The sequence below is a fragment of the Caretta caretta genome, chromosome 6 (genome assembly GCF_965140235.1).
Source record: "Caretta caretta isolate rCarCar2 chromosome 6, rCarCar1.hap1, whole genome shotgun sequence".
In the NCBI taxonomy this organism is placed as follows: Eukaryota; Metazoa; Chordata; order Testudines; family Cheloniidae; genus Caretta; species Caretta caretta.
The window spans coordinates 56,941,191-56,963,509 of NC_134211.1; the positions used below are offsets into that span (position 1 = coordinate 56,941,191).

The 22,319-nt window shown below is 42.8% G+C and overlaps 1 protein-coding gene and 1 long non-coding RNA gene across 3 annotated transcripts in view; both read left to right on the forward strand.

Annotated features, from left to right (window-relative positions):
* Nucleotides 1-22,319, forward strand: part of LOC125638118 (transmembrane protein 263-B) — a 308,802-nt gene that overhangs the window by 37,981 nt on the left and 248,502 nt on the right. For both annotated transcript variants that reach the window (XM_075129544.1, XM_048853433.2), the window contains one exon: nucleotides 3,231-3,321. In XM_075129544.1, the coding sequence (XP_074985645.1) occupies nucleotides 3,231-3,321 (91 nt within the window). The remainder of the gene's footprint in view (nucleotides 1-3,230; nucleotides 3,322-22,319) is intronic.
* The window catches only part of LOC125638120 (uncharacterized), a 124,102-nt gene continuing 105,110 nt past the window's right edge, over nucleotides 3,328-22,319 (forward strand). The window contains exon 1 of the long non-coding RNA XR_007357154.2: nucleotides 3,328-3,426. This is a non-coding gene — a long non-coding RNA (uncharacterized LOC125638120). The remainder of the gene's footprint in view (nucleotides 3,427-22,319) is intronic.

Consider the following 22,319-nt stretch of genomic DNA (forward strand, 5'->3'; position numbering starts at 1 on the left):
ACCCTGTATAAAGCTTATACAAGGTAAACTCCTAAATTGTTCGCCCTCTATAACACTGACAGAGATATGCACAGCTGTTTTCCCTCCCCCACAGGTATTAATACATACTCTGGGTTAATTAATAAGTAAAAAGTGATTTTATTAAATACAGAAAGTAGGATTTAAGTGGTTCCAAGTAGTAACAGACAGAACAAAGTGAATTACCAAGCAAAATAAAATAGAACACGCAAGTCTATGTCTAATACAGTAAGTACTCTGAATACCGATAAATACCTTACCCTTAGAGGAATTCCAGTAAGCTTCCTGTTACAGACTAGACTCCTTCTAGTCTGGGTCCAGCAGTCACTCTCACCCCCTGTAGTTACTGTCCTTTGTTCCAGTTTCTTTCAGGTATCCTTGGGGATGGAGAGGTTATCTCCTTAGCCAGCTGAAGACCAAATGGAGGGGTCTCCCAGGGGTTTAAACAGACTTTCTCCTGTGAGTGGACACGCTCCCCCCCCTCCCCCCCGGCCCTGTGTAGAATCCAGCTACAAAATGGAGTTTTGGAGTCAATGGGCAAGTCACAAGTCCATATATGACTGAGTTTCTTACCAGCCAAGCCACATTCCTGGGAAAGCTTAGATGTAGATTGGCATTGTCTGTTAAGTGCTTCTTGATTGGGCATTTAACGTGCACATTCCTTTCTCAAGAAGCTGACCAAATGCTTACAAAGACTACTTAAAAATCAAGCCAGTACACACCCAATATTCATAACTTCTAACACAAAAATGATACATGCATACAAATAGGATTAATAGATTCAGTAGATCATAACCTTTACAGAGATATTACATGGCATATGTAGCATAAAACATATTCTAGTTATGTCATATATACATTCATAAGCATATTTCCATAAAGCCTTATGGGGGGCACTGTCACAGTTCGATTATTTAATTTTTATACAGTGCCTTCACTTGAAGATGTAAGGTGCTATGTAAGTGCTGTTACTAATTACAGCAAATTGGGTGGGGAAATGTATTAACTCAGCATTAATGCCGCAAGTAAAAATTGCACAGGTTACAATAGGCAGAAGTCAAGGTTGCAAACATAGTGTTAATGTGACAGAGTAGCATATCTTGCCTGTTTTAATAACAGACCCTTTGTGCTTTAGTAATATGCAATTTTCTTTTCCTGTCTGTCTTGTTAAATCAGTGGCTAAGTAAATGGGTATTTAAGTTACCTGTTCAACAAGAAGAATCAGAGTAGAAAATAGTGCACATTGCAGTCTCTTGTAAATTGTGTGTGGGAGCGTACAGAATCTGCAACACTGCAGTGTTAGTCTTTAAAATCAATAAGATGGAAGAGATCATGCAACACAGTCTTAGCATTGGATAATAACACTTTCTAGCATTTAATTTTTTAGTTTGGGGGGAAAAAAATGCACTGCTCATTGGACATAGCTGTAAGCATGTTAGCAGCATACCTATGTTTAAGTGAGCCACTGTAAATTTCCAGCCATATATGTTCAGGATATAATTTTTAAATAATCAAATCTCTGGTTAAATCAAACCCAGTTATTTTCAAAGCGAACAAAAGCCCTGTTCCCTAATGAGACTCATGTCCACACTAAACTTCAGATTTCACTTGTTTTTATCGTAGGATTGTGCCAAAAATAAAAGAAAATCATGTAGTTAGAATTTTTTTAAAGGGAAGTCTGTATTTTCTTCACTTTCTCATAATGTAAAAAGGGATGAAGAGACTTTATGTTTGTTTGGTTTTTTTGACCTTCAACCAAAAACACTTTTAGGCACACGTAAATCATGGGAAATCTCACATCCAAAGGTGGTGGTTTTGTTTTTGTTTTGTTTTAAGTTGCATGTGTGAAAAGTGAGAGATGTTATGGAAACTGTTCTGCAACCTTAACTATAAGTGACTGTCACCAGTTGGTTAGTCTCTAAGGTGCCACAAGTACTCCTTTTCTTTTTGACTGTCACCAGGGTCCATGATAAATCTGGTAGCCTGCGGCATACTGATGTGAGGTTATGAACATATCAATCATAGGGATTAGAAAGGCCCCCGGACTACTGGCATTGAATTGAGTGCTATGGAAAGGAATCTGGTAAAATGCTATTCTGCTTGAGAATCAGTTTTATATACTATGTACATATAGCTTGGGGTGGGTAAGCAAAATTAGCTTTTGATAGTTCACTGGGCTACTAGACATTAAACTTGCTCACTCAGCCTTGCCTTGAAAATACTTCATGCCCCTTGTTCTCCTTTATGCCTTTTTCATTCATAGATTATAGAGCCAGGAGGGACCATTGTGATCTAGTCTGACGTTAAATGGGGAGGGCTCTGAGTTACTACAGAGAATTCTTTCCCAGGTATCTGCCTGGCGGGTCTTGCCTGCATGCTCGGTGTCCAACTGATCACCATATTTGGGGTCAGGAAGGAATTTTCCCCCAGGTCAAACTGGCAGAGACCGGGGGAGGGGGAAGGGGGGGTGTTTGCCTTCCTCTGCAGCATGGGGCACAGGTCACTTGCAAGTTTTAAACTAAACTAGTATAAATGGTGAATTCTCTGTAATGTGAAGTCTTTTAAACCATGGTTTAAGGACTCAGTAACTCAGCCAGAGGTTAAAGGGTCTGTTTCAGGAGTGGGTGAGGTTCTGTGGCTTTCAATGTGCAGGAGGTCAGACTAGATGATCACGATGGTCCCTTCTGACTTTAAAGATTATGAGTTTGAGGCCTCCTGTATAAAAGGCCATAGGACTTACATAATTTCCATTTGAACTAGAGCATATCATTTAGAAAGATATCCAATCTTGATTTTAAAAATTTCCGGTATTGGTGAATCGAATACAGCTCTTGATAAATTGTTCCAATGGCCAATTACCATCCAGATTAAAAATCTGCCCCTTATTTCTAGTCTAAATTGTCTAGCTTCAATTTCCAGTAGTTGGATCTTGGTATAAGTTTGTCTGCTAGATTGAAGAGCTCTTTCTCAAATTTCTTGTCTCCATATAGTACTTCTATACGGTGATCAACTCACTTCACTTAACTTCTCTGGCTCAGTTTCACCCTATTGTAAACTGGGTTAAATAAAACTTTACCTCTCTCCCTCCTCTTTGTTAAACTAATTAAATTGAGCCCCTTGAGCCTTTCACTATAAAGCATATTTTCCAATCCTTAATCCTTCTTGTGGTAGTTCTTCCAAAATTAAGTCCTTCTTGCTGTTCTTTCCTATAGGGGCCCAGCTCGGAAACACAGATGGTCGAAGATGAAGCTGAGACAACCAGTGAAGAACTGCCCCCTCATCTGCGGGAGGAGCCTCCTGAAGGTACAGTACCACCACCAGGATGAGTTCCTTGTAACCCATTGGGAGACCGTTCCTCGTTGGCCAGTACAGCTTTCCTGACACAGGGCCTTTCTGTCTTGAAGGGGGGTAAGAATCTTTGCTAATACTGACAGCTGAGTTTGATTTCTCAGCAGGAGCTTCTTTCTATTCAAAGAAAACTGCACATGTTGAAGTGCATGTACTGTTCCTCATGTAGAAATTAGACTCTTTGGGTATGTGAGCAGTGGAGCTGGAAGGTGCAATTTCCAGCTCAAGTAGACATACACACACTACGCTGAGCTAGTGTGCTAAAAACAGAAATGTAGCCATAACAGCGCAAGCAGTGGGAGGGGCTAGCGGCCTTCCGCATGTACCTATGGTTTCAGACAGGATTATACTTGGGCAGCTAGCCCTCCTGTCACTCACACCACTGCGGCTATGGGTACAGTCTCAGACAGGATTGTAGGTACGTACTCAGAGTGGTAAGGCCCTCCTGCCGCTTGCTCTATAGTGGTTACACTTTAGTGCACTAGCTCAATCAGAGCTAGCATGGGCATATCTGCTCAATGTGGAAATTACAACTTTCAGCTCCAGTGTAGACATACCCTCTGAAAATAAGGCTTCTGATTTAAAATTGTCCTGGTTGTTGACTGAGGAAAACTAGTTCCTATCTTGTCTTATTTGTGATTTACTGTAATTATGGGGAAAACCTCCTTGGTAGGTTATCTGTTCGTTCTCCTTGCCTCTCTCTGCAGTACCCTCTTATATGACCCATCCCTAGTTCAGAATAATCAAATCCAGGCTTTATAGGTTTGCCAGATTTATTTTTTTCTTTTCTCTTTGCCATTTCTTGGAAACTGGTTTAGCAGTCTGAGAAAGAGGCTGTCAGTCAGCAGGAGGATCAGAAACGCCAATTCTAATTAAAAACCTCACTTCCAATTATGTGGCCTGGATTATACAGGGAACAAATCTCTTCTCACTGTATGAATGTTCCCAATGCTGTGCTGAGCAAAATAGATGCTGCTTTCCTTTGAATCGAAGCTGTGAACACGGCAGCACATATGATTCATCTTTAGCTTTTACTTGTCTCCAATTCAGTGACTTTTTAAAAATACAGTTATTCATAATCTCTCTGGAAGGCTTAACCCAGAAAGCACTGAGCCTCTTATTAACAATTTACTATTAAAATGGGGGTCTCTAGCTTGTCAGATGTCAGTGGGAACATGAATCCTTTTATTTTGTATTTCTAATTACTTTTCTTCAAAGGGAAGAGCCCATCTTTTGTGTAAGCGACACAGTGACTGTCAGTCTCAAAGGGGATGTGTACTGGGTAGAATAGCTCTTTCACCTTTTGCTCAGCATTCTGCTGTAGCTTCCTTGTCCAGTGCTGAGTACTGGTTCTCCTGTCTTGCATGCTCTGCTGGTTCTTTACCAGTAGATTCTAATATGGAGGTAGGTTCAACGCTGACTTACCCAGGTCCTCTTCCTACTACTACCTTAAACTTTCAAGGTACTGGGACCAGGTGGAAGGGCTGTGAATTCTCAAACTGTATTTAAGTTGTTGACTAAATAGATTTTTAACTACGTAATATATGAGGATTGCTGTCCCATTGGCCACAATATTACTTCTTTGTGGAAACCAGTGGGGATCCTGGTGTGTTGCCGGCTGTGAGGTTGCCATCAGATGTGATGGTGTTTCTGTGAAATACAAATGCAGTCCATGATTTCTTGTGATGGGTGAGACACCTGAATGGTCACCAAAAGGCACCTAAATGCTTGTTTTGTTCAAATTCTTTTTGCCTTGAATCTACAAGCTCTCTGGAACTTTAGAATTGTTGGTGGATTAACAGAGGGCTGGTTGTCTGGCCTTTTAGTCTTTGGGACAGTGTTTTGAGCCTAAGTGAGGGAAATTTTAATGGTCTCATCTCTATCTGTAGTGATGGTTAAACCAGGATGCAACCACCACATATCATGGGGGTAAGGATCTCAGTTACTGCTCTGAGTCAGGATTAAAGTGAATTTAAAGACTGAATAAACCTCAAATGGTGAAACGTAGGATGTCATCTTTTCACATTGGTGTTACAATACAGGGAATACATTTTGCAGCTTTCACCATACCTGGCCTTTGACCAGTGGCTTCGTTCTCCTGAAGCAATTAATGTAAGGCTTCTGATAAAATATTTGGCTAAGGAACTTGCAAAAGAAGTCTCTTGCATTTGCCTGTCATCCAGCCAGGTTGAAGGGTGATAGAAAACGTGTAATACTGGCAGCTATATTTCATCTTGAGTGCGCTGTTGAGTAGTCTAGGATAAGCACATGTTCTCCAGCTCTTTCCATCATTGCTGATACTAGGACAGAAATGTATTGGGGATGATGTGGCAGGTGAAATACTCAACAGGTAAACAATCAGGGCAGTAGATATGTCCCTTGTCTTAAATACTGAGCTCCGTGCCTACCTTTGATTTGTAAAGTGCAATTAAATGTAGCAAAATGAGAAGGATGGATCCCCAGGATGCTGAAAATCTACCTCTTCTGTGCTGTCCTCTGGGAAGCAAAGGAGAGCTGGAAAAACTGCCATAAAATGATAGGATTGTGCTGTGGTTACAGGTGGTCCTGTATGTTGGTGAAATTAAGCAAGCTCTTTTAGTTCACAAGCTGTGGTTCTAACAATATACACCAACTATACTTATTACAGAGATTCTGGGAGATAGCAAAAGAGCTTAGCTACAAAAGCCATTAAAAATGGCGTACAATAAGTCTAGATCTTTGAAGTTCTTTTAATAGAAGATGCAATTAAGCACCATCTTCTTGCAGTCATTCTTTTATTGCTGCCTGTTCCTTTTGATAACATTTTCCCAGTTAAATCAAATACTTTGCAAAAAATACAGTAAATCATGTTGTAACTGTGCTGCATTCTTGTTTCTTAGCATCTATGAATTGGAGACAGTTTCTGCTTACCTTCTTTTAATGAGAGCACAAGGGACGGCAGGCTTTCCAGAGTGTTTGCTTTTTTGGCTCAGTCCAATATTTCACTAAGTTGCATCATAGTGACTTCAGTTTCCAGACTGAAAAGTGCATTTAATCTCATGCTGGAGGGAAGGGAATTGGAAGGTACTGTACTATATATAAAGATAAAGTAAAATCAAAAGCTGGTCCTACAAGGGTTGTATTTTGTTTCTGAATAATACTGTAGCACACTCCTCTGCAAATGCAGGACTTTAACTTATTTGGTTTTATTCTCTTGTCTTTCCAGTACCCTCAGTGACTAGAATAGAGCTGTTTAATCACAAAGCACCTTTTCTCATGCATATGAGTTTCACAAGTGCAACACGAGTAGGGAAAAGCTTAATTTCAAATGGTGACATTAAAACTACTTTTATCTTGGATAAGCTTACATAAGTGTGATGAGAAAAATAGTGTTGCTCTGCTTTCTGATGGTTCCTCTGTCAGCCTCATAACATTTGAGGCTTTAAAATATTCCTTTAGTGTATAGTTACAAATAAATCATGTAAGGAAGAAATTTTGGTTACACCAGCTAAGGTAACTGTCTAGGGGTACGTCTACACTTAACACTGCATATGCTGATGGGAAGGCTTCTCCCATTGCTATAGGTAATCCACCCTGCCAAGAGGCGGTAGATAGGTTGACAGAAGAATTCTTCCATTTATCTAGCGCTGTTGACACCGGGGCTGAGGTCGGTATAGCTGCATCTCTCAGGGGTGTGGATTTTTTACACCAATGAGAGATGTAGATATACCAATATAAGTTCCTAGTTTAGACCAGGCCTAGGTTAGAAATTGGTAAGGGGGGTTTCTATCCTTAACCAAGCTCCAGTATGTACTATTAATATTTCATATTTTTTGATGCTGCTGCTTTTAACTTTTGTTTTACTTGTATAATCCGCTCTGAATCCAACTGTTATAGGTGACAGTATATATTTTAGCTTGTGATGAAAGAGGACCCTACTACTGACTATATCAACACACCCTTTTTTTCTTGAGTTCAAATGGAGAATGATGTAAGAGTGTCTTGATAAGGACAGTATGATATCAAAGTTTATTACTCTTGCAAAATTAAACCTGCCAAAAGGCAGAGAGCAAACGTTCTCACCGGACACCAATTTAAAGGTTTTTGTTGAGAATTCCTTGTATAGACACATGAGGGCGCTGCATGCTTAATAACGCAGCAAAGAGTCCGGTGGCACCTTAAAGACCAACAGATTTATTTGAGCGTAAGCTTTTGTGGGTAAAAACCTCACTTTTTCAGATGCATGGAGTGAAAGTTACAGATGCAGACATAAATATACTGACACATGAAGAGAGGTGAGTTACCTCACAAGTGGAGAACCAGTGTTGACAGGGCCAATTCGATCAGGGTGGATGTAGTCCACTCCCAACAATAGATGAGGAGGTGTCAATTCCAGGAGAGGCAAAGCTGCTTCTGTAATGAGCCAGCCACTCCCAGTCCCTATTAAGCCCAAATTAATGGTGTTAAATTTGCAAATGAATTTTAGTTCTGCTGTTTCTCTTTGAAGTCTGTTTCTGAAGTTTTTTTTTGTTCACGTATATAATCTGTCCAGTCCTGTTTCTCCCAGGGGCTGCTTTGGAGCAAATGTTCTTATTGGTTCTAGTGCATGAAATCTGTGGTGTGTTTGAGGTTTTAGATACCTTACTTGCTTCCTTGTATGGGGGTGAGATAAAGTATTTAGTCCGACAAACTGCTCTGTGATACCACATGGGGGGCTTTATCAGGCCGCCCTCAATTTTAGGGGATTGGTGCTAGTATGCCTAGTGATCTTTTACCTTTTGACTTCATGCCACCTCCTTTTTTCATCTCCTTACTCTTTTTTGATCTGGTCCATATCCTATGTAATAAGAAAGCACCTTTAGCAAATGGTTAATGGTGGTAACTTGCATTGTATGAAGTGCTTCTCACCCTGATGGTGTGCTAAATGCTTCACAGTATACAACAGTTCAGAGGAGTTGACAGCACCTAGCTTTGAAGGTCAGCAAATTCTAGAGTAAAAAGAAAAGGAGTACTTGTGGCACCTTAGAGACTAACCAATTTATTTGAGCATGAGCTTTCGTGAGCTACAGCTCACTTCATCAGATGTATCTGATGAAGTGAGCTGTAGCTCACGAAAGCTCATGCTCAAATAAATTGGTTAGTCTCTAAGGTGCCACAAGTACTCCTTTTCTTTTTGCGAATACAGACTAACACGGCTGTTCCTCTGAAATTCTAGAGTGTAACAAGTTGGTTTTAAAAGCAGCACCCTGTTTTGCTCTGGTCACCTGGTGACCTGTTGTACTTCTGTGCTATTTGTTGTGGCACGTTAAACTGTGGGAACATAAAGCTAAAAATTAGATATAGCATGTTTTAACCTTAATACTGGTGAGTCCTCTCTGATTGCAAGACTGACAGCAGTTATTGGTTATGACAGCAGTAGGAGGAGCCCCCCCGTTGGAAGTTTATAAACCAGTTGTTCTCCTCTAATGGAGGTTTGAGATCTTTGTAAGTAGTAAACACTAAAGTTCTTATTACCAAACTTTGTTTGGAGGAGATGGCCCTAAAGCAGGGGCGGGCAAACTTTTTGGCCTGAGGGCCACATTGGGTTTCCGAAATTGTATGGAAGGCCAGTTAGGGGAGGCTGTGCCACCCCAAACAGCCAGGCGTGGCCTGGCCTCCACCCCCATCCGAACCCCACCCCCGAAATCCCGCTTCTTGCCCCCTGACAGCTCTCCCCAGACCCTCCACCTCTGACTGCCCCCCACCACCCCATCCAACCCCTGTTCCCCGCCCCCTGACCACCACCCTGAACTGTTCCGCTCCCTGCCCCCTTACCATGCTGCCTGGAGCACCGGTGGCTGGAGGTGCTATGGCTGCGCTGCCCAGAGCACCAGGACAGGGAACCGTGCCACCCAGCTGGAGGCAGCCACGCCACCGCGCAGCAGAGAAGACTGGGTCAGGCCGCGGCTCTGCAGCCCTGCTGCCCAGAGTATTGTGTGGGCGGTGCAGTGAGCTGAGGCTGCGGGGGGAGAGGGAAACAGCAGGGGAGGGGCCGGGGTCTAGCCTCCCAGGCCAGGAGCTCAGGGACTGGGCAGGAGGGTACTGCAGACCAGATGTGGCCCGTGAGCCACAGTTTGCCCACCTCTGCCCTAAAGTGTGAGTCTAGTATCTGAACCATCTGTGTTTCTCTGCACCAAAAGTTCCATTCCAGGCAGACACCTTCATCTCTTCTAAGGCAGACACATTGAGTTCTATTTAGTTCATTTTAGGAGGGCTCTTTTGAATGAGAACTTCTAAAAACTAGGTCCTCTCAGCTCTGCATGGTTATCCTCAATCAGGGCTGGCCAAACTCTGGCTCATGAGCCACATGAGCAGCTCTTTTACAGTTAAAGTGTGGCTTGCTGAGCCCCCACCATGTGCCCTCCACATTGTCCCCCTACCAGACTGGGCAGGGGGAGATCGGTGCATCTGCCCTGCGGCTGAGTGGTGGGACTGGGGGCTTCTGCCCTGCGGTGGGACTAGGGGCTTCTATACTGCAGGGAGGGAAGTTTAAGGGCTTTAGCCCCTCAAGGGAGTGTCAGGGCAGAGGCCCCGGGTCTCAGCAGGTACCACTCCGCAGGGCAGGTTGTGCGTGTCTTGTGACCCTTGAACTTCTGAAGATTATTGTATGTGACTTGGAGGGTCAGTAAGTATGGCCACTCCTATCCTAGGTCCTGGAAGACTTATTGTAGAACAAGGTGTGACAGCAGGGTCTTTCTCAAAACTTACCCTCACCTACTGTGCTGCAATATGCTGAGCACTGTTTGCTTGCTGCCACTACCTTAAAAGTGTCTGAATTTCAGTAGTTCCATGTGTACCTCAGGGCCAAAATGCATGTGAGCCTTTTACAGGGGCACATGGTATGGTGCATGTGGGATCCTTCAGGAGAAAAGTGCTACACCAGTGTGCAGTAGTGTTTATTACAGCAGGACATAAATAGTTTTAAATCGGATCTAAGAGCCTAATATCAGCTATCATCCATTCCATGGATGCATGTTTGACGCTACTGACTTTATTGTAGAATAAAGATGTGGGGGTTAAGATGTGATATTTTCATCCCACTTGCAGTACATGTGGTAGCCATGTGTATCTAAGCATCAGGGTGTTTCCTATGCGCTTGCAGCAGGACCGAACTCTCTCTTGTTCTGTTGATATATGGATCACCAGGGACACTTTCACAGCTGAGTTCTTACAGCACGTATTGGTATTGCTCACAGATTACTGTCTTTGGGTATGTGTGCATAAATGTTAATGGGCTAGGCCATGTTTTGCTGGAAACAGTGGACTCTAGGTATTACCTTGAGGATCAGAGAGCTCTCAAAGGGCCAGCCACATGTTCAGTTTTAACTGATGAGGGCCAAAAGAAATCTGATGAGGTTCAATAAGGATAAGTGCAGGGTCCTGCACTTAGGACGGAAGAACCCAATGCACAGCTACAGACTAGGGACCGAATGGCTAGGCAGCAGTTCTGCGGAAAAGGACCTAGGGGTGACAGTGGATGAGAAGCTGGATATGAGTCAGCAGTGTGCCCTTGTTGCCAAGAAGGCCAATGGCATTTTGGGATGTATAAGTAGGGGCATAGCGAGCAGATCGAGGGACGTGATCGTTCCCCTCTATTCGACATTGGTGAGGCCTCATCTGGAGTACTGTGTCCAGTTTTGGGCCCCACACTTCAAGAAGGATGTGGATAAATTGGAGAGAGTCCAGCGAAGGGCAACAAAAATGATTAGGGGTCTGGAACACATGAGTTATGAGGAGAGGCTGAGGGAGCTGGGATTGTTTAGCCTGCAGAAGAGAAGAATGAGGGGGGATTTGATAGCTGCTTTCAACTACCTGAAAGGGGGTTCCAAAGAGGATGGCTCTAGACTGTTCTCAATGGTATCAGATGACAGAACGAGGAGTAATGGTCTCAAGCTGCAGTGGGGGAGGTTTAGATTGGATATTAGGAAAAACTTTTTCACTAAGAGGGTGGTGAAACACTGGAATGCGTTACCTAGGGAGGTGGTAGAATCTCCTTCCTTAGAGGTTTTTAAGGTCAGGCTTGACAAAGCCCTGGCTGGGATGATTTAACTGGGAATTGGTCCTGCTTCGAGCAGGGGGTTGGACTAGATGACCTTCTGGGGTCCCTTCCAACCCTTATATTCTATGATTCTATGAACTTTAGACCAAAATATTTGGGTCTAATGTACATAACTTCTGTTAGGTTCTGACTACTGCTTTATGCATTTCAATCCAGGGACTGTTGTGCATCTAAAATGTTGCTGGAGGCAGTCTCTGTATTTGCAGTCACGGAGACAAATGAATTGTATGGGCTTTTCTCCTCTTCTTACCCCCAGCACTGCAGTGTCTGCACTGGTGACTAACTATTACCAGCAGACTAAACGATCATAGCTTTAAATCCCATATCAAGAGTGCTACAAACATGAGCCATGCTAGATTCTCAGTCCTGCTACCTGCAAGTTTTGTCTTACTTTTAAAGCATGGTATAAAAAAGTCCCTAAAGGTGACCCCCGGGGTATCCAAATGGTAGTGATGTAATTCCTCTAAAGAAGTTCCTATTTGTACCAGCTCTCTGTTTCCCTTCAAGTGATCTGTATTAAGCCCTGTACCATAATCTTTGTTGAGCCAATCTAAAGAATTAAACCTTATTAAAATGCCTTGTGAGACTGAGTGTTTCATCCACTGCTTTCAGTTAATCTGCCACATAACTGTTTTCAGTCATGCTCTGGCAAGTCAGTTAAGCAAAACCACATCTTTTGTAAAATCCTACTGGGCTGCCATCAGTTAATTATGCTTTCCAAGGTTCTGTCCGACTAAATCTCTGACAATGGCATCTCTTTTGCACAGTAGATCTTAAACCGTCTGCTTGGTTGTTGGCTACAGCTTCTGCTTTTTGTGTGTTTATGGCTAGTGGAAAATCTTTTGCCTTAAGTTACGTCCATGAAGCCCCAAGGGGGGAGAAAGAATGATCTTGTGGTGAAGATAAAGGGCTGAGAATTTGGAGACCTGTAATCTGTTCCTGGTTATACCAGTGACTTACTGTGTGTTTTTGGACAAGTCACTTCCCCTCTCTGAAAGTCAATTTCCCCCCCACCTAAAAAATGAGAATAACAATTCTTTCTTATCTTTGACTTCACTACTTCCTCTTTCCCCCCCACTCTTACCCCTCCCCCCCAACAGACCTTTCTGATTTCTCTGCTGTCCTCCAAAATAGTTCCTGGGTCTGCAGAGAGAACTGACCTAGAGCATCAGCGCCACCCTCCACACGGGGTCTGCCTTAACATTTTTTGCCAGGCTTGTAAAACATTTTAACATCAGTCTAGCCTATGCAGCTCCTATCCCGCTTCCTTTTATTTTAAAGGCAGCCAAGATTTTCTTTTATGTTTCCAGGTTCCCCAATGGTCAGCTGTATTTTTGCATGCTTTATTTCACTGCACTTCTTGATGAGCTCTTTTTGGTATTTTTAATTTCAGATTGCTTTTGGATTCTTGGTGTAGCACCCACTCGGTGTTGTTGCAGTAATAGACTTATAATTGACAGCATGAACTTCCAGTTCAGCAGCCATATTATACTCTCTCCTAGAAACAGCATGAATGTTTAAATTCTTGGCTTCATTTTCTCCCTCGCCCCTACTCTTGCTTCTACTTCTCCCGGTCTCATATGGTATAATGAGATGTTACTTCGGCTGCTCAGCATCCCTCTCTCCAGCCCACACCATGTCCCACAAACCATTGTCTCAGTAAATGTTGTATATGTGCACAGCATCGGTTTTTAATGAGACTATAAAAAGACTTCAAATGCTTGGCCTATTCCAGAAAAGAGGTTTGTGCAACTTAGACAAATAGGGGTAACCTCTTATAAGTGGTTCTTGTCCGTTCAGTAGGCTTATATGGTGAATCAATAAGTATCTAGTTTTCCCTGAAGGTGTTCATACTCTGCCTATTTTACATGTATACTCATGGTTTGCCTTCGTACATTATTTGTGGGAAGAATGCATCATCGAAATGTAAAGATTTTCAAGTGGAAGAGCCAGTAGGAGCTTCTGTCAGGGGTTCTCTTCTGTAGACAGAAAATGCATCTTTCTAGTTATTCGTAAATGATTCTGGGAATGAGTCTTTAAAAAACAAAAAAAAACCCAACCCCCCGCCCCTCCCCCCCCAAAAAACCCACCTCTGGTCATGTCTGTTATGGCATGGGACCATATCTTATTCCATAATTAAGGTGACAGTATATATTTTGCACTTTAAGGTGTGTAGAATCTGGATGAGTAGATGGGATGTATATCCCAAATAGATATTTGCGTGCGCACGCACACACATTTTTTTCAAACTTTGGAGCCTGAAGTTAAGCACCAAAATAAATGTAACTTAATTTCTCACATGTCCTAAGCACTCACAAGTTCTGCTGCTGTTAACAGGAGCAGCAGATACTCAGTGTCCAAAAATCAAGCTAAGCACCTGTTGCTCCCATTGAATTCAGTGGAATTTGTGGGCACTTATCTATCTGTGAGAAATCAAGTGGCTTTTATTTAGATGCCCAAATATGGATTTAGTTGCCTAATTTTAGATACCCAGGTGTGAAAGGTATGGGGGGCAATATATATTGTTTTCATCACAAAGATTTTTTGCATATGGAAATGCACAAGGTTCACTTCATCCACCTCTTCAAATGCAGCCACATCTGGTACGAATGAGCACAACTGTTTAACAGCTGCAGCAATAACACTCCTCAACAGTTTATTCTTCCTATTCTAATTTTAGGGGAGCAGAATTTAATCACTTGATCTAGTATTTATCTTGGACACTAGGATTAATATTATCCTTGTTTTTGTTTAAATGCCAAGTAAGTGTTAGTGACTACAAGTGGCCAGGGTCTCTTGGCTTTCTCTCTTCCCTACGCTATTGCATTATCTAAAAGAAGATACCTCTGCCACTTTGGTGCTCCTTGACACCAGTGTAGAGCGTAGCTTTGGTTTTGAGTTGGAGGGAAGTACACCACCTTCTGAGTCATCTGCAGCACTTCTTGCAGTACCCTGGCTTTTTATTGGCAGTCTCTAATATTGCCTGACCTCTCCTCACCTTGTGGAATCCTAACAAAATCACATCCAAGATAATATAGCAGCAAGGCAAAAAGAACACTGAGAAAAATGGTAATGAAAAGTCATTTGGTTTTCACACTGTTAAATACGCTTACAAAACAATAAAATTTTTGTAAAAGACTTGTAAAAAAGGTAGTTAAATGTTAGCTCTTGCCCTCCTAGCTAAACATTTCACGAATTGTGGAATAGTCTTCCAAAGAAAGAGATGGAAGCAACATCACTTGAGACATTTAAAAACAGATTCTACAATGCATTAGAAAATGTAATGTAGGGTGCAACCTTGCACTAGCAAGTAGATGGCGATGTAATAAAGCTTTTATCCAGCTCTGCTTTCTCTGAATCTCTGACTGCTGATAGGAATAAGATGTTTTTCTAATGATGTGTGGAGGATGCTCTAAAAGCATATGTGACAAAGTTCCTCCTCTACGTTGGTGGGTCCCGCGCTTATTGGCGGATTTGCTTGCCTCCGAGATTCACGGCAGCCCTCAGTTTGGCCATTTTTGCTAGTGGCTCAAACCTGCTATCCACTCAGCTAACCTCATCACCGGCCAGCATGGGGAAATGGAGAACAATTCCCGCAGTCTCTGTGTTCCACCTAATGGGTCAGGGACAGGCCAGATCCCTTTCCAATTTAGACCTTCCCTTCTGGTGTTTCTCACATACCACAAGTCAACTCCTCCTGTGTCCAGACAGGAGTTAGGAGGATGGGGGAAACCCGAGCCCACCCTCTACACTGGGTTCCAGCCCAGGGCCCTGTGGATAGCAGCTGTCTACAATGTTCCCCGTATCAGCTGCGTGACAGCTACAACTCCCTGGGCTACTTCCCTGTGGCCTTCCCCCAGCACCTTTTTTATCCTCACAACAGGATCTTCCTCCTGAAGCCTGATCATGCTTGAACTCTGCACGGCTTCTCACTCCCTGCTCCTGGCCAGGGGCAGCTCTACCAAATTGGCCGCCCCAAGCAGTTGCTGCTGAATTGCTGCCGCTGCAACACGAGCGGAGCTGCCGCCGAATTGTCGCCGCGGGATGCGGACTGCCGCCCCAAGCACCTGCTTGGAAAGCTGGTGCCTGGAGCCGGCCCTGCTCCTGGTGTGCCCCCCTACTAACTGATGGGAGGTCTTTTTTTAAACCAGGTGTCCTGATTAGCCTGCCTGCCATAATTGATTCTAGAAAGTTCTTAATTTGCTCCAGGTGTCTTGATTAGCTTGCCTGTCTTAATTGGTTCTAGCAGGTTCCTGATTGCTCTAGGGCAGCCCCTGCTCTGGTCACTCAGGGAACAGAAAACTGTTCATCTAGTGGCCAGTAGATCTGCCTACTACCAGACTCCTGTACCTGGATCCCAATAGGACCAGACTCCTGTACCCCACTGATCTGGGTCTGTCACACATTAGTGGGCTTCTCTGACCTAAAGTTTTGGAATTGTCCTCTCCTATCCACTCCATTTTCCATACCTTGCCTGCCTCTGTCTGTTTGCTAAGAAGCATGTTAGCTAATACTGAGGTTTTTAATATTCCCCTCTGCCTACCAGAGTGTGTACTCTTACTGTGACTAACATACTTAATGTTGCAGTCATCATTACCTGAAATCTTAGACTCAAAATGGGGGTTATCTGTCTCCTGTTGCAAAATTTTTTGATGGTTTATAATTTTGTATTTTGCTTTGTACTGAATTAATGTCTGCGTACTCTGCAGAGTACGAAAAAAGAAAATGAGGTGAGAATTGTTTTCTTGCCCTGTATAAACTGATTTTAACTTGAAATTTAAAGATTAAATGGTCACACCTGATGCTTCTGGCCTGTAACAAGGGCCAGGATCTGGGATTCTTAAATCAATATTGCAGCAGGTTGGAAAGTAGCTTACAAGTGGAAGAAGAACTTGATCATTTAGAATTGTCATTACTTTCCAGCACCAGTGTGTGAACTGCAGCTTGTGAGATAATCCATGTAGGTGTGGTCTCCCCAAAGGATGGGCAACTGATGAGCAGTTTAGAATGTGTCTGTGTAAACCTGTCACTAAAATAGCTAGTTAGTATCTATCAAGAATCTACAAGAGAGAAACGAGTGCTCATATTGAATCATACCAGTTTCATTTTTCTTGCAGTTGACCTTTATCATAAAAAATGCAATTGACCCTTGCTAAGGTTAAACACCAATGTTTCTATTTGTACTCTGTATACTTTTGGCTATTTTCTTGTTTCTTCCTGATATGCATTTATCTTCCAGAGAGTTCCTGCATTTCTTGGCTCCAAACACACCATCATTATGTCTTACTGTCTAAAAAATAATATTTGATTAGGCCAATCGTTGGTATGTAGAGAGATATTGGACTACAGTTGAATAGAATGTGTAAGGAACCACCTACTTAATTATATTAAATGCCAAAAAAATCACACCCTGTACTGACTAAATGTTAATACCATACTGTTAGAATCAGGACACTGGGAAATGCAAAGTAGGGTTCCAATTTAACACCATCATTGGCTGTGCTGCTTGTACTGTGCGTTTTATAGCCTGATATTATTATGTTACAATGTTGCAGGTTTTTGTATTTAACACCTTGGTAGGTGTTTTACTTTAAATAACAAATAAGAAAAAATTCAGAGCACTTTAGCAGTGAAGCTTGTAAGTGTCTTGATCCAGAGCTATCAAGCTTGTGGACCTCACATGGTCTTACAGTGGAGTCTCTGTAATAATTTTTCAGATTTGAAGAACAGACACCTCTTATGTTTTCCATGGAGAATAATTTATTTAGGGGCATACGTAGGGTATAATGGGATGTGATTAAAAAAGGGAAATGGCTATATATCAGTGAATATGTCTTGCCTATGAGATCGATTGGGCTGTGGTATATCATCATAAGAGAATAATAGAAGCCTCATCACTTGGGAAGGTAACTGAGAATGTGGTGATAAGTAAAATCCAGCTACACTTAACTTCCTCAGATTTCTTTGCTCCATGTCCTTGTGAACTGAGAACAGAATATGGAACAGAGGCTGTATGAGCAGGGTTTATTTAAAGATGTTACATGTTTATCTCTTTGGGTATCTGCACTGCACTGTAAGCACTGGGTTAGCGGGATTCAGATCTGTGAATCCTGGGTTTGTAAGATCAGGGCTTAATTGTCCATATTCTTTGTTGACCTTCAGTTAAGAATTTCTGGACCTGGGCCCCAAACCCAGGCTTCAGTATCCACAGAGCAGTACACAGACCTGAGTCAAAATGTCATATGCTAAGCTTCCTAGTACTCTCCCCAGCTGTGGCTGCTCTCGCCCTTGGTTTGTGGTGCAGTGTGGGAAAACTTGACTGTCCACCATGTACAGTACAGAAAGGTACAGCCCACCAGTGCAAATTGCTGAGCTGTTTTTTGAGTCAGCAGCATGGAGGAGTCACTGTGTGAAGAGCTTCTTTTGCTTGGGCTTTCACTCCTGTTTCAGGAAACGGGCAGAGCATCTGAGATACTGATGGGCATTTCAGAGGTGTTTTCTGACCTACTGAAGGTTCCTAACAGAGGAGGGAAGAGGAGTTCAACGATACAGATATAGAAGACTCAGACTGTCTGCTGCTGCTCATGACTCTCGGTATAGCCGTTGATGCATCCTATGTACACGGGCACTTCTGGCGCAGGGCGACAAGCACATGCGGACCTGTGTTGGCCTGCCATGAGTCCAGAACTGCTGCATGAAAAAAGCTACAGTTCTGGAGCTTTATAAGCTGCTTTCTCTGACCCTTCAGCATCATGATGCATGTATGAGGGTAGCCATACTGGTCCAGAAGGAGGTTGGTGTCACTGTCTGAAAGCTGGCTAATGCAGACTGCTCCAGTCTGTTGCTAACCAGTTTGGTGTTGAAAGGCAACTGTGCATAAAGTGTGGCAGAGGTTTCTGAGGCAATCAGGTGTGATTTACCCAAAGATGCTGGGCATAAATGATACCTCTGAAGTAATTGCTGGCTTTCAGAGAATGGGGTTTCTAAAGTGCTCCGGGGCCATTGCTGGGACTCATACCCGTAGTTTGCCCTCCTCAGGGACATGTACGTAAACTGTAAAGGTTACCTGTGAGACACTGTACGTCAAAGTAGCACCACGGAACCCCCATATTCGCTATGGTGATATGATTATGATATTTTTTGTACAAAGTATGCCTTGTGGGGTATAATTTTAAAAGTCTTGGTCTATTGAACATTAATATCCTGTTTGGATTGTATGTACTATCATTGAATGTGAAGTATTACTATGTGTTACTGAAATATGTTGTGAGGTTAGAAACCCCAACAACCAGCCTTTCAGTTACAACTTTTGCCTTGGTTTAGGAAACCATGTCCTGATCTCAGAGGACCTTATGAAAGAAAGTTTAATTACACTCTCAGCAGGTATAGAAAGGTGGTTGAATGTGAAATCCCATCAGTGCTGTTAACACACCAGTTTCTGGATTCCAGTGCCATCAATGCTGTCCATGTTGTTGTGGTTTGCTGTGCTCACAGTCATTGTGAAGCCAAAGGTGAGCCATTTCCCCCTGAATGGACCTGTGACAGTAATGGATTGCTAAATTGGTACACTCAACCAGAAAGTGACCCTATCACACCTGGTGCAGGATGCACCCATGCAACAGAAATCAGGAATGCTCTGTGCTCCCACATTAGGCACTTGCATGGGCCAATAGAAGAGGGAGACTCGTATATTTATGAATGTGTTTGTAGAATGATGAGTACCTTATTTACTGTAACATCGTGCAGTGAAGTGGGGGAGTAGTTAAGTATTTTAGTTATGGATGAGAGGATGGCTTATGAACTGGAGGTGAGGATTGATGTGTATTGTACTTGTTGGTAACATGACTGCTTATGAAATGGGGAGGGGAGCATGTGACGAACTATGGATTGATGTAAATGTATTGAGAAATTGGGTACAACTTTAGTAGTCCCTTATGTATTTGTTTATTATTTGAAATGTGCATTATATGATGGTAATACTTTCTTAATAAAATAAAAGCCTTTATTTTTTTGAACAGGGATGTATTATTGTACATAAACTATATTAAACCATTGCCAGGCAGGCCAGCTGCCATTAGCACACCAAAACACCAGTAATAAACCAACACCAAAACCATTAATGAAATAGTGTATAAACTGAACATTTAACAATGCAAACACTGTTAACCAGTACCAAGAAATGAAGACCCTAATGTGGCATGTTCCTTGGGCCCATGTTCTCCTTCCCTTTCTTGCATGTTTACGATGCACTTGGCACCTCTGCACAGGGGTGAAGGCCTGCAGGTGGTACATTTGTACTGTCCAGCTACTGTTGCATGGGCCAGCCAACCATGGATTTTTCCACAGTATTCCTGGACTGCAGCACATGGTACAGTGCAGGAGACTCAGGACATGGTGCAGGTACAGTAGGAGCCTGTACTCTTGCAGCCAGAAGTGCAAGCAGCCTCTCAAACAGGTGTTTATGCTGTGCTCTATCTTCTTCCTTCAGCCGATAGTCCTGCTCCATAAACTGTGTTGCATGCCTCTTCTTGCACATTGCAGTTCTGTCCTGTTGCTCTGTAGCCTATCTGTGCCTTTCCACTTGCCATGAATTCTTCTCCTTCTGGTGTTGGCCCTGTCCAGAATGTCCACCGTAAATTCATCATGGAAACACTTCCTCTTGGACTGATCCGTGACAGTTCTGAATCCCAGGGACCTGCTGGAGTCTGCCTGTGCTGCAGAGGTGGAGGGATCAGCAGAGGCAGAAGGACCTGGGCCCAAACTGTGTCCACACTTCAAAAGAATGGAGTTTGCACCCGAGTCCTTATGGGACTTGGGCTTGAACCTCTTATCCCCTCCCCCCAGGGGATCCTAGGCCTGAAGGACTTGCTGGCAAGAGTCAGGCAGAATTGGGTGTAGATAGAAGTGGGGGTTGGGCTCGAGCCTGAATCTGAGCCCAGGCTTATATTGCAGTGTAGTCATAGCCTTTGTAAAGAGGAACAAGGCTGGGTGGGTTCATGCTCATTTCCTTAAATATCTGAACATCCACAGTAGTTAAAATCAGCTGGGCAACACTTCCTGTCACAACCCAAGTTGGTATACTCCATATCTGATGTCAAAGCTTTCTCAGGTGATTGACCTTGGCTTTGTAATTTGTTTCCATTGGACTAAGTCCAGCCATCTTCTGTGTGATTTTCCAGCATGGTCATGTGTTTTATAAAACTAATATTTAAATCTAGATTGGGGAAAAATATTAACAAAATGTGCTCTGTGGTGGGTGGAGGAGCGGAGGGACAGTCTGAACAATTCAGACTCAGGGTATTCTCCTTTTTGTCCTTCTCCATAGCTAACATCTGTAACTTTCCAGTTCATTGGTCTAATTAAGAAATGATAGCTGGGAATATTTGCTTTACATGGTCAATGTAGACAAATTGCTCTTGACAAAATTGGGGACTGCAAAAGGCAGGGTCTGACTGAGTTGTCCACGTAGAATGCTTCACGCTAATTCCATTTGGTTCTGTGTGGGTTAGTGTTCTAAAGAGCAGATACAGACATTTTCTGTGAGTGTTGTTCATAGTGAGCTCTCTGATGGGAAAGCTATCCGGTAATAGGAATTTTCCATTCTTCTATCTCTTTTTAATTTTCGTTTGCTATGCTCTTGCTGCAGACAGCCCTGCAGAGGGCTGCAGAGGGCCAAAGTAGACATTAATCAGAGTATTAAACTGTGCTTAAACGTGTGATGACAGTTATGATTAGAATAATAGATTGGCAATTTTTTTATATCATTGAGCTTACATTTGCTGCTTCCCTGAGTTTAAATTCCAAGATATTCAGAAAGTCTTTTTTTCCATGTCCTAATTAATTCATTTCAAAGATAAAATTTGAAAAGGTGGCAAAGGGATTTTTCCCTCCAGTTCTCCCTCTCCCTCCTTAATTTCAGTTTCTGCTCTCCTTTTTTTCCCCTCTCTCTCTCTCCCCCATGTCAGGGTTTTGGGTGTACAGCTCATTCCAAATTTATCACCCATGTGTGGGATATGATTAAATGGGGTGTGCTTGAGAAGCGAATGGGAGTTGTGTGTATAAGACGATGTCTGAAGAATGAGGGACTGTTGAATGCATGATATTAATTAATAGGCATAGAAACAAACAGTTGTGGCCTTAAGTTACATTTTCACATCACACACTATAATTAGGTCCCACACTTATGACAAAACAACACTGAGCCAGTTCAGTAGGCCGCCACAGAGCAACGTAAAACAAAATATGTCCTCTAGCCTGTGTTCAAACACCACATGCAAGGTTTAAAATACACAAACAATGCTGTCCAGAGTTGTGAAAGGCTATGGAGGCAGACAGCTGTAGTGCATGGCCCTATGGCTGTAGCGGGGCTTTCTTGGTTTTGACAGCTCTGTAATAGTGTGAGCTGAATGGTCTTTGAGCCTGCCCAGCAAGCTGATCTCAAACAACAAGGTCAACGCTTCTGACAGCTGCAAGTGGGAGAATAATCTGTTAAAGAGCTGCTGACGCCTCATGGAGGAATGAAAAATGGGTCTTTTTGCAAGCAGTTCTGCTTGCATTGTATACAGTATATTTTCGTATCCCTCCCTTATCCACAAAACTTCTGTGTTCACCTCCTCATTCCAAAAGTGAAATTCTACTCCTCTGTCTGGCATGATCCTTTCCAGAGCAACAAGTTGTGCTCTCGCAGATAGAGAAATGTGAGTGGAGTGGAGCAAAAGCAGCTGGAGAAAATGAACTGTTGAGAGAAACCCTGTTCTAATCTTGATGTTATCATGAGTTATGTCTAGAGAGATGAAATACAGAAGATATATAATACACAACACAAGCGGAACTATTTTTCAATAGCCAATCTTTCATGACGGGTCAGCAGCTCTTT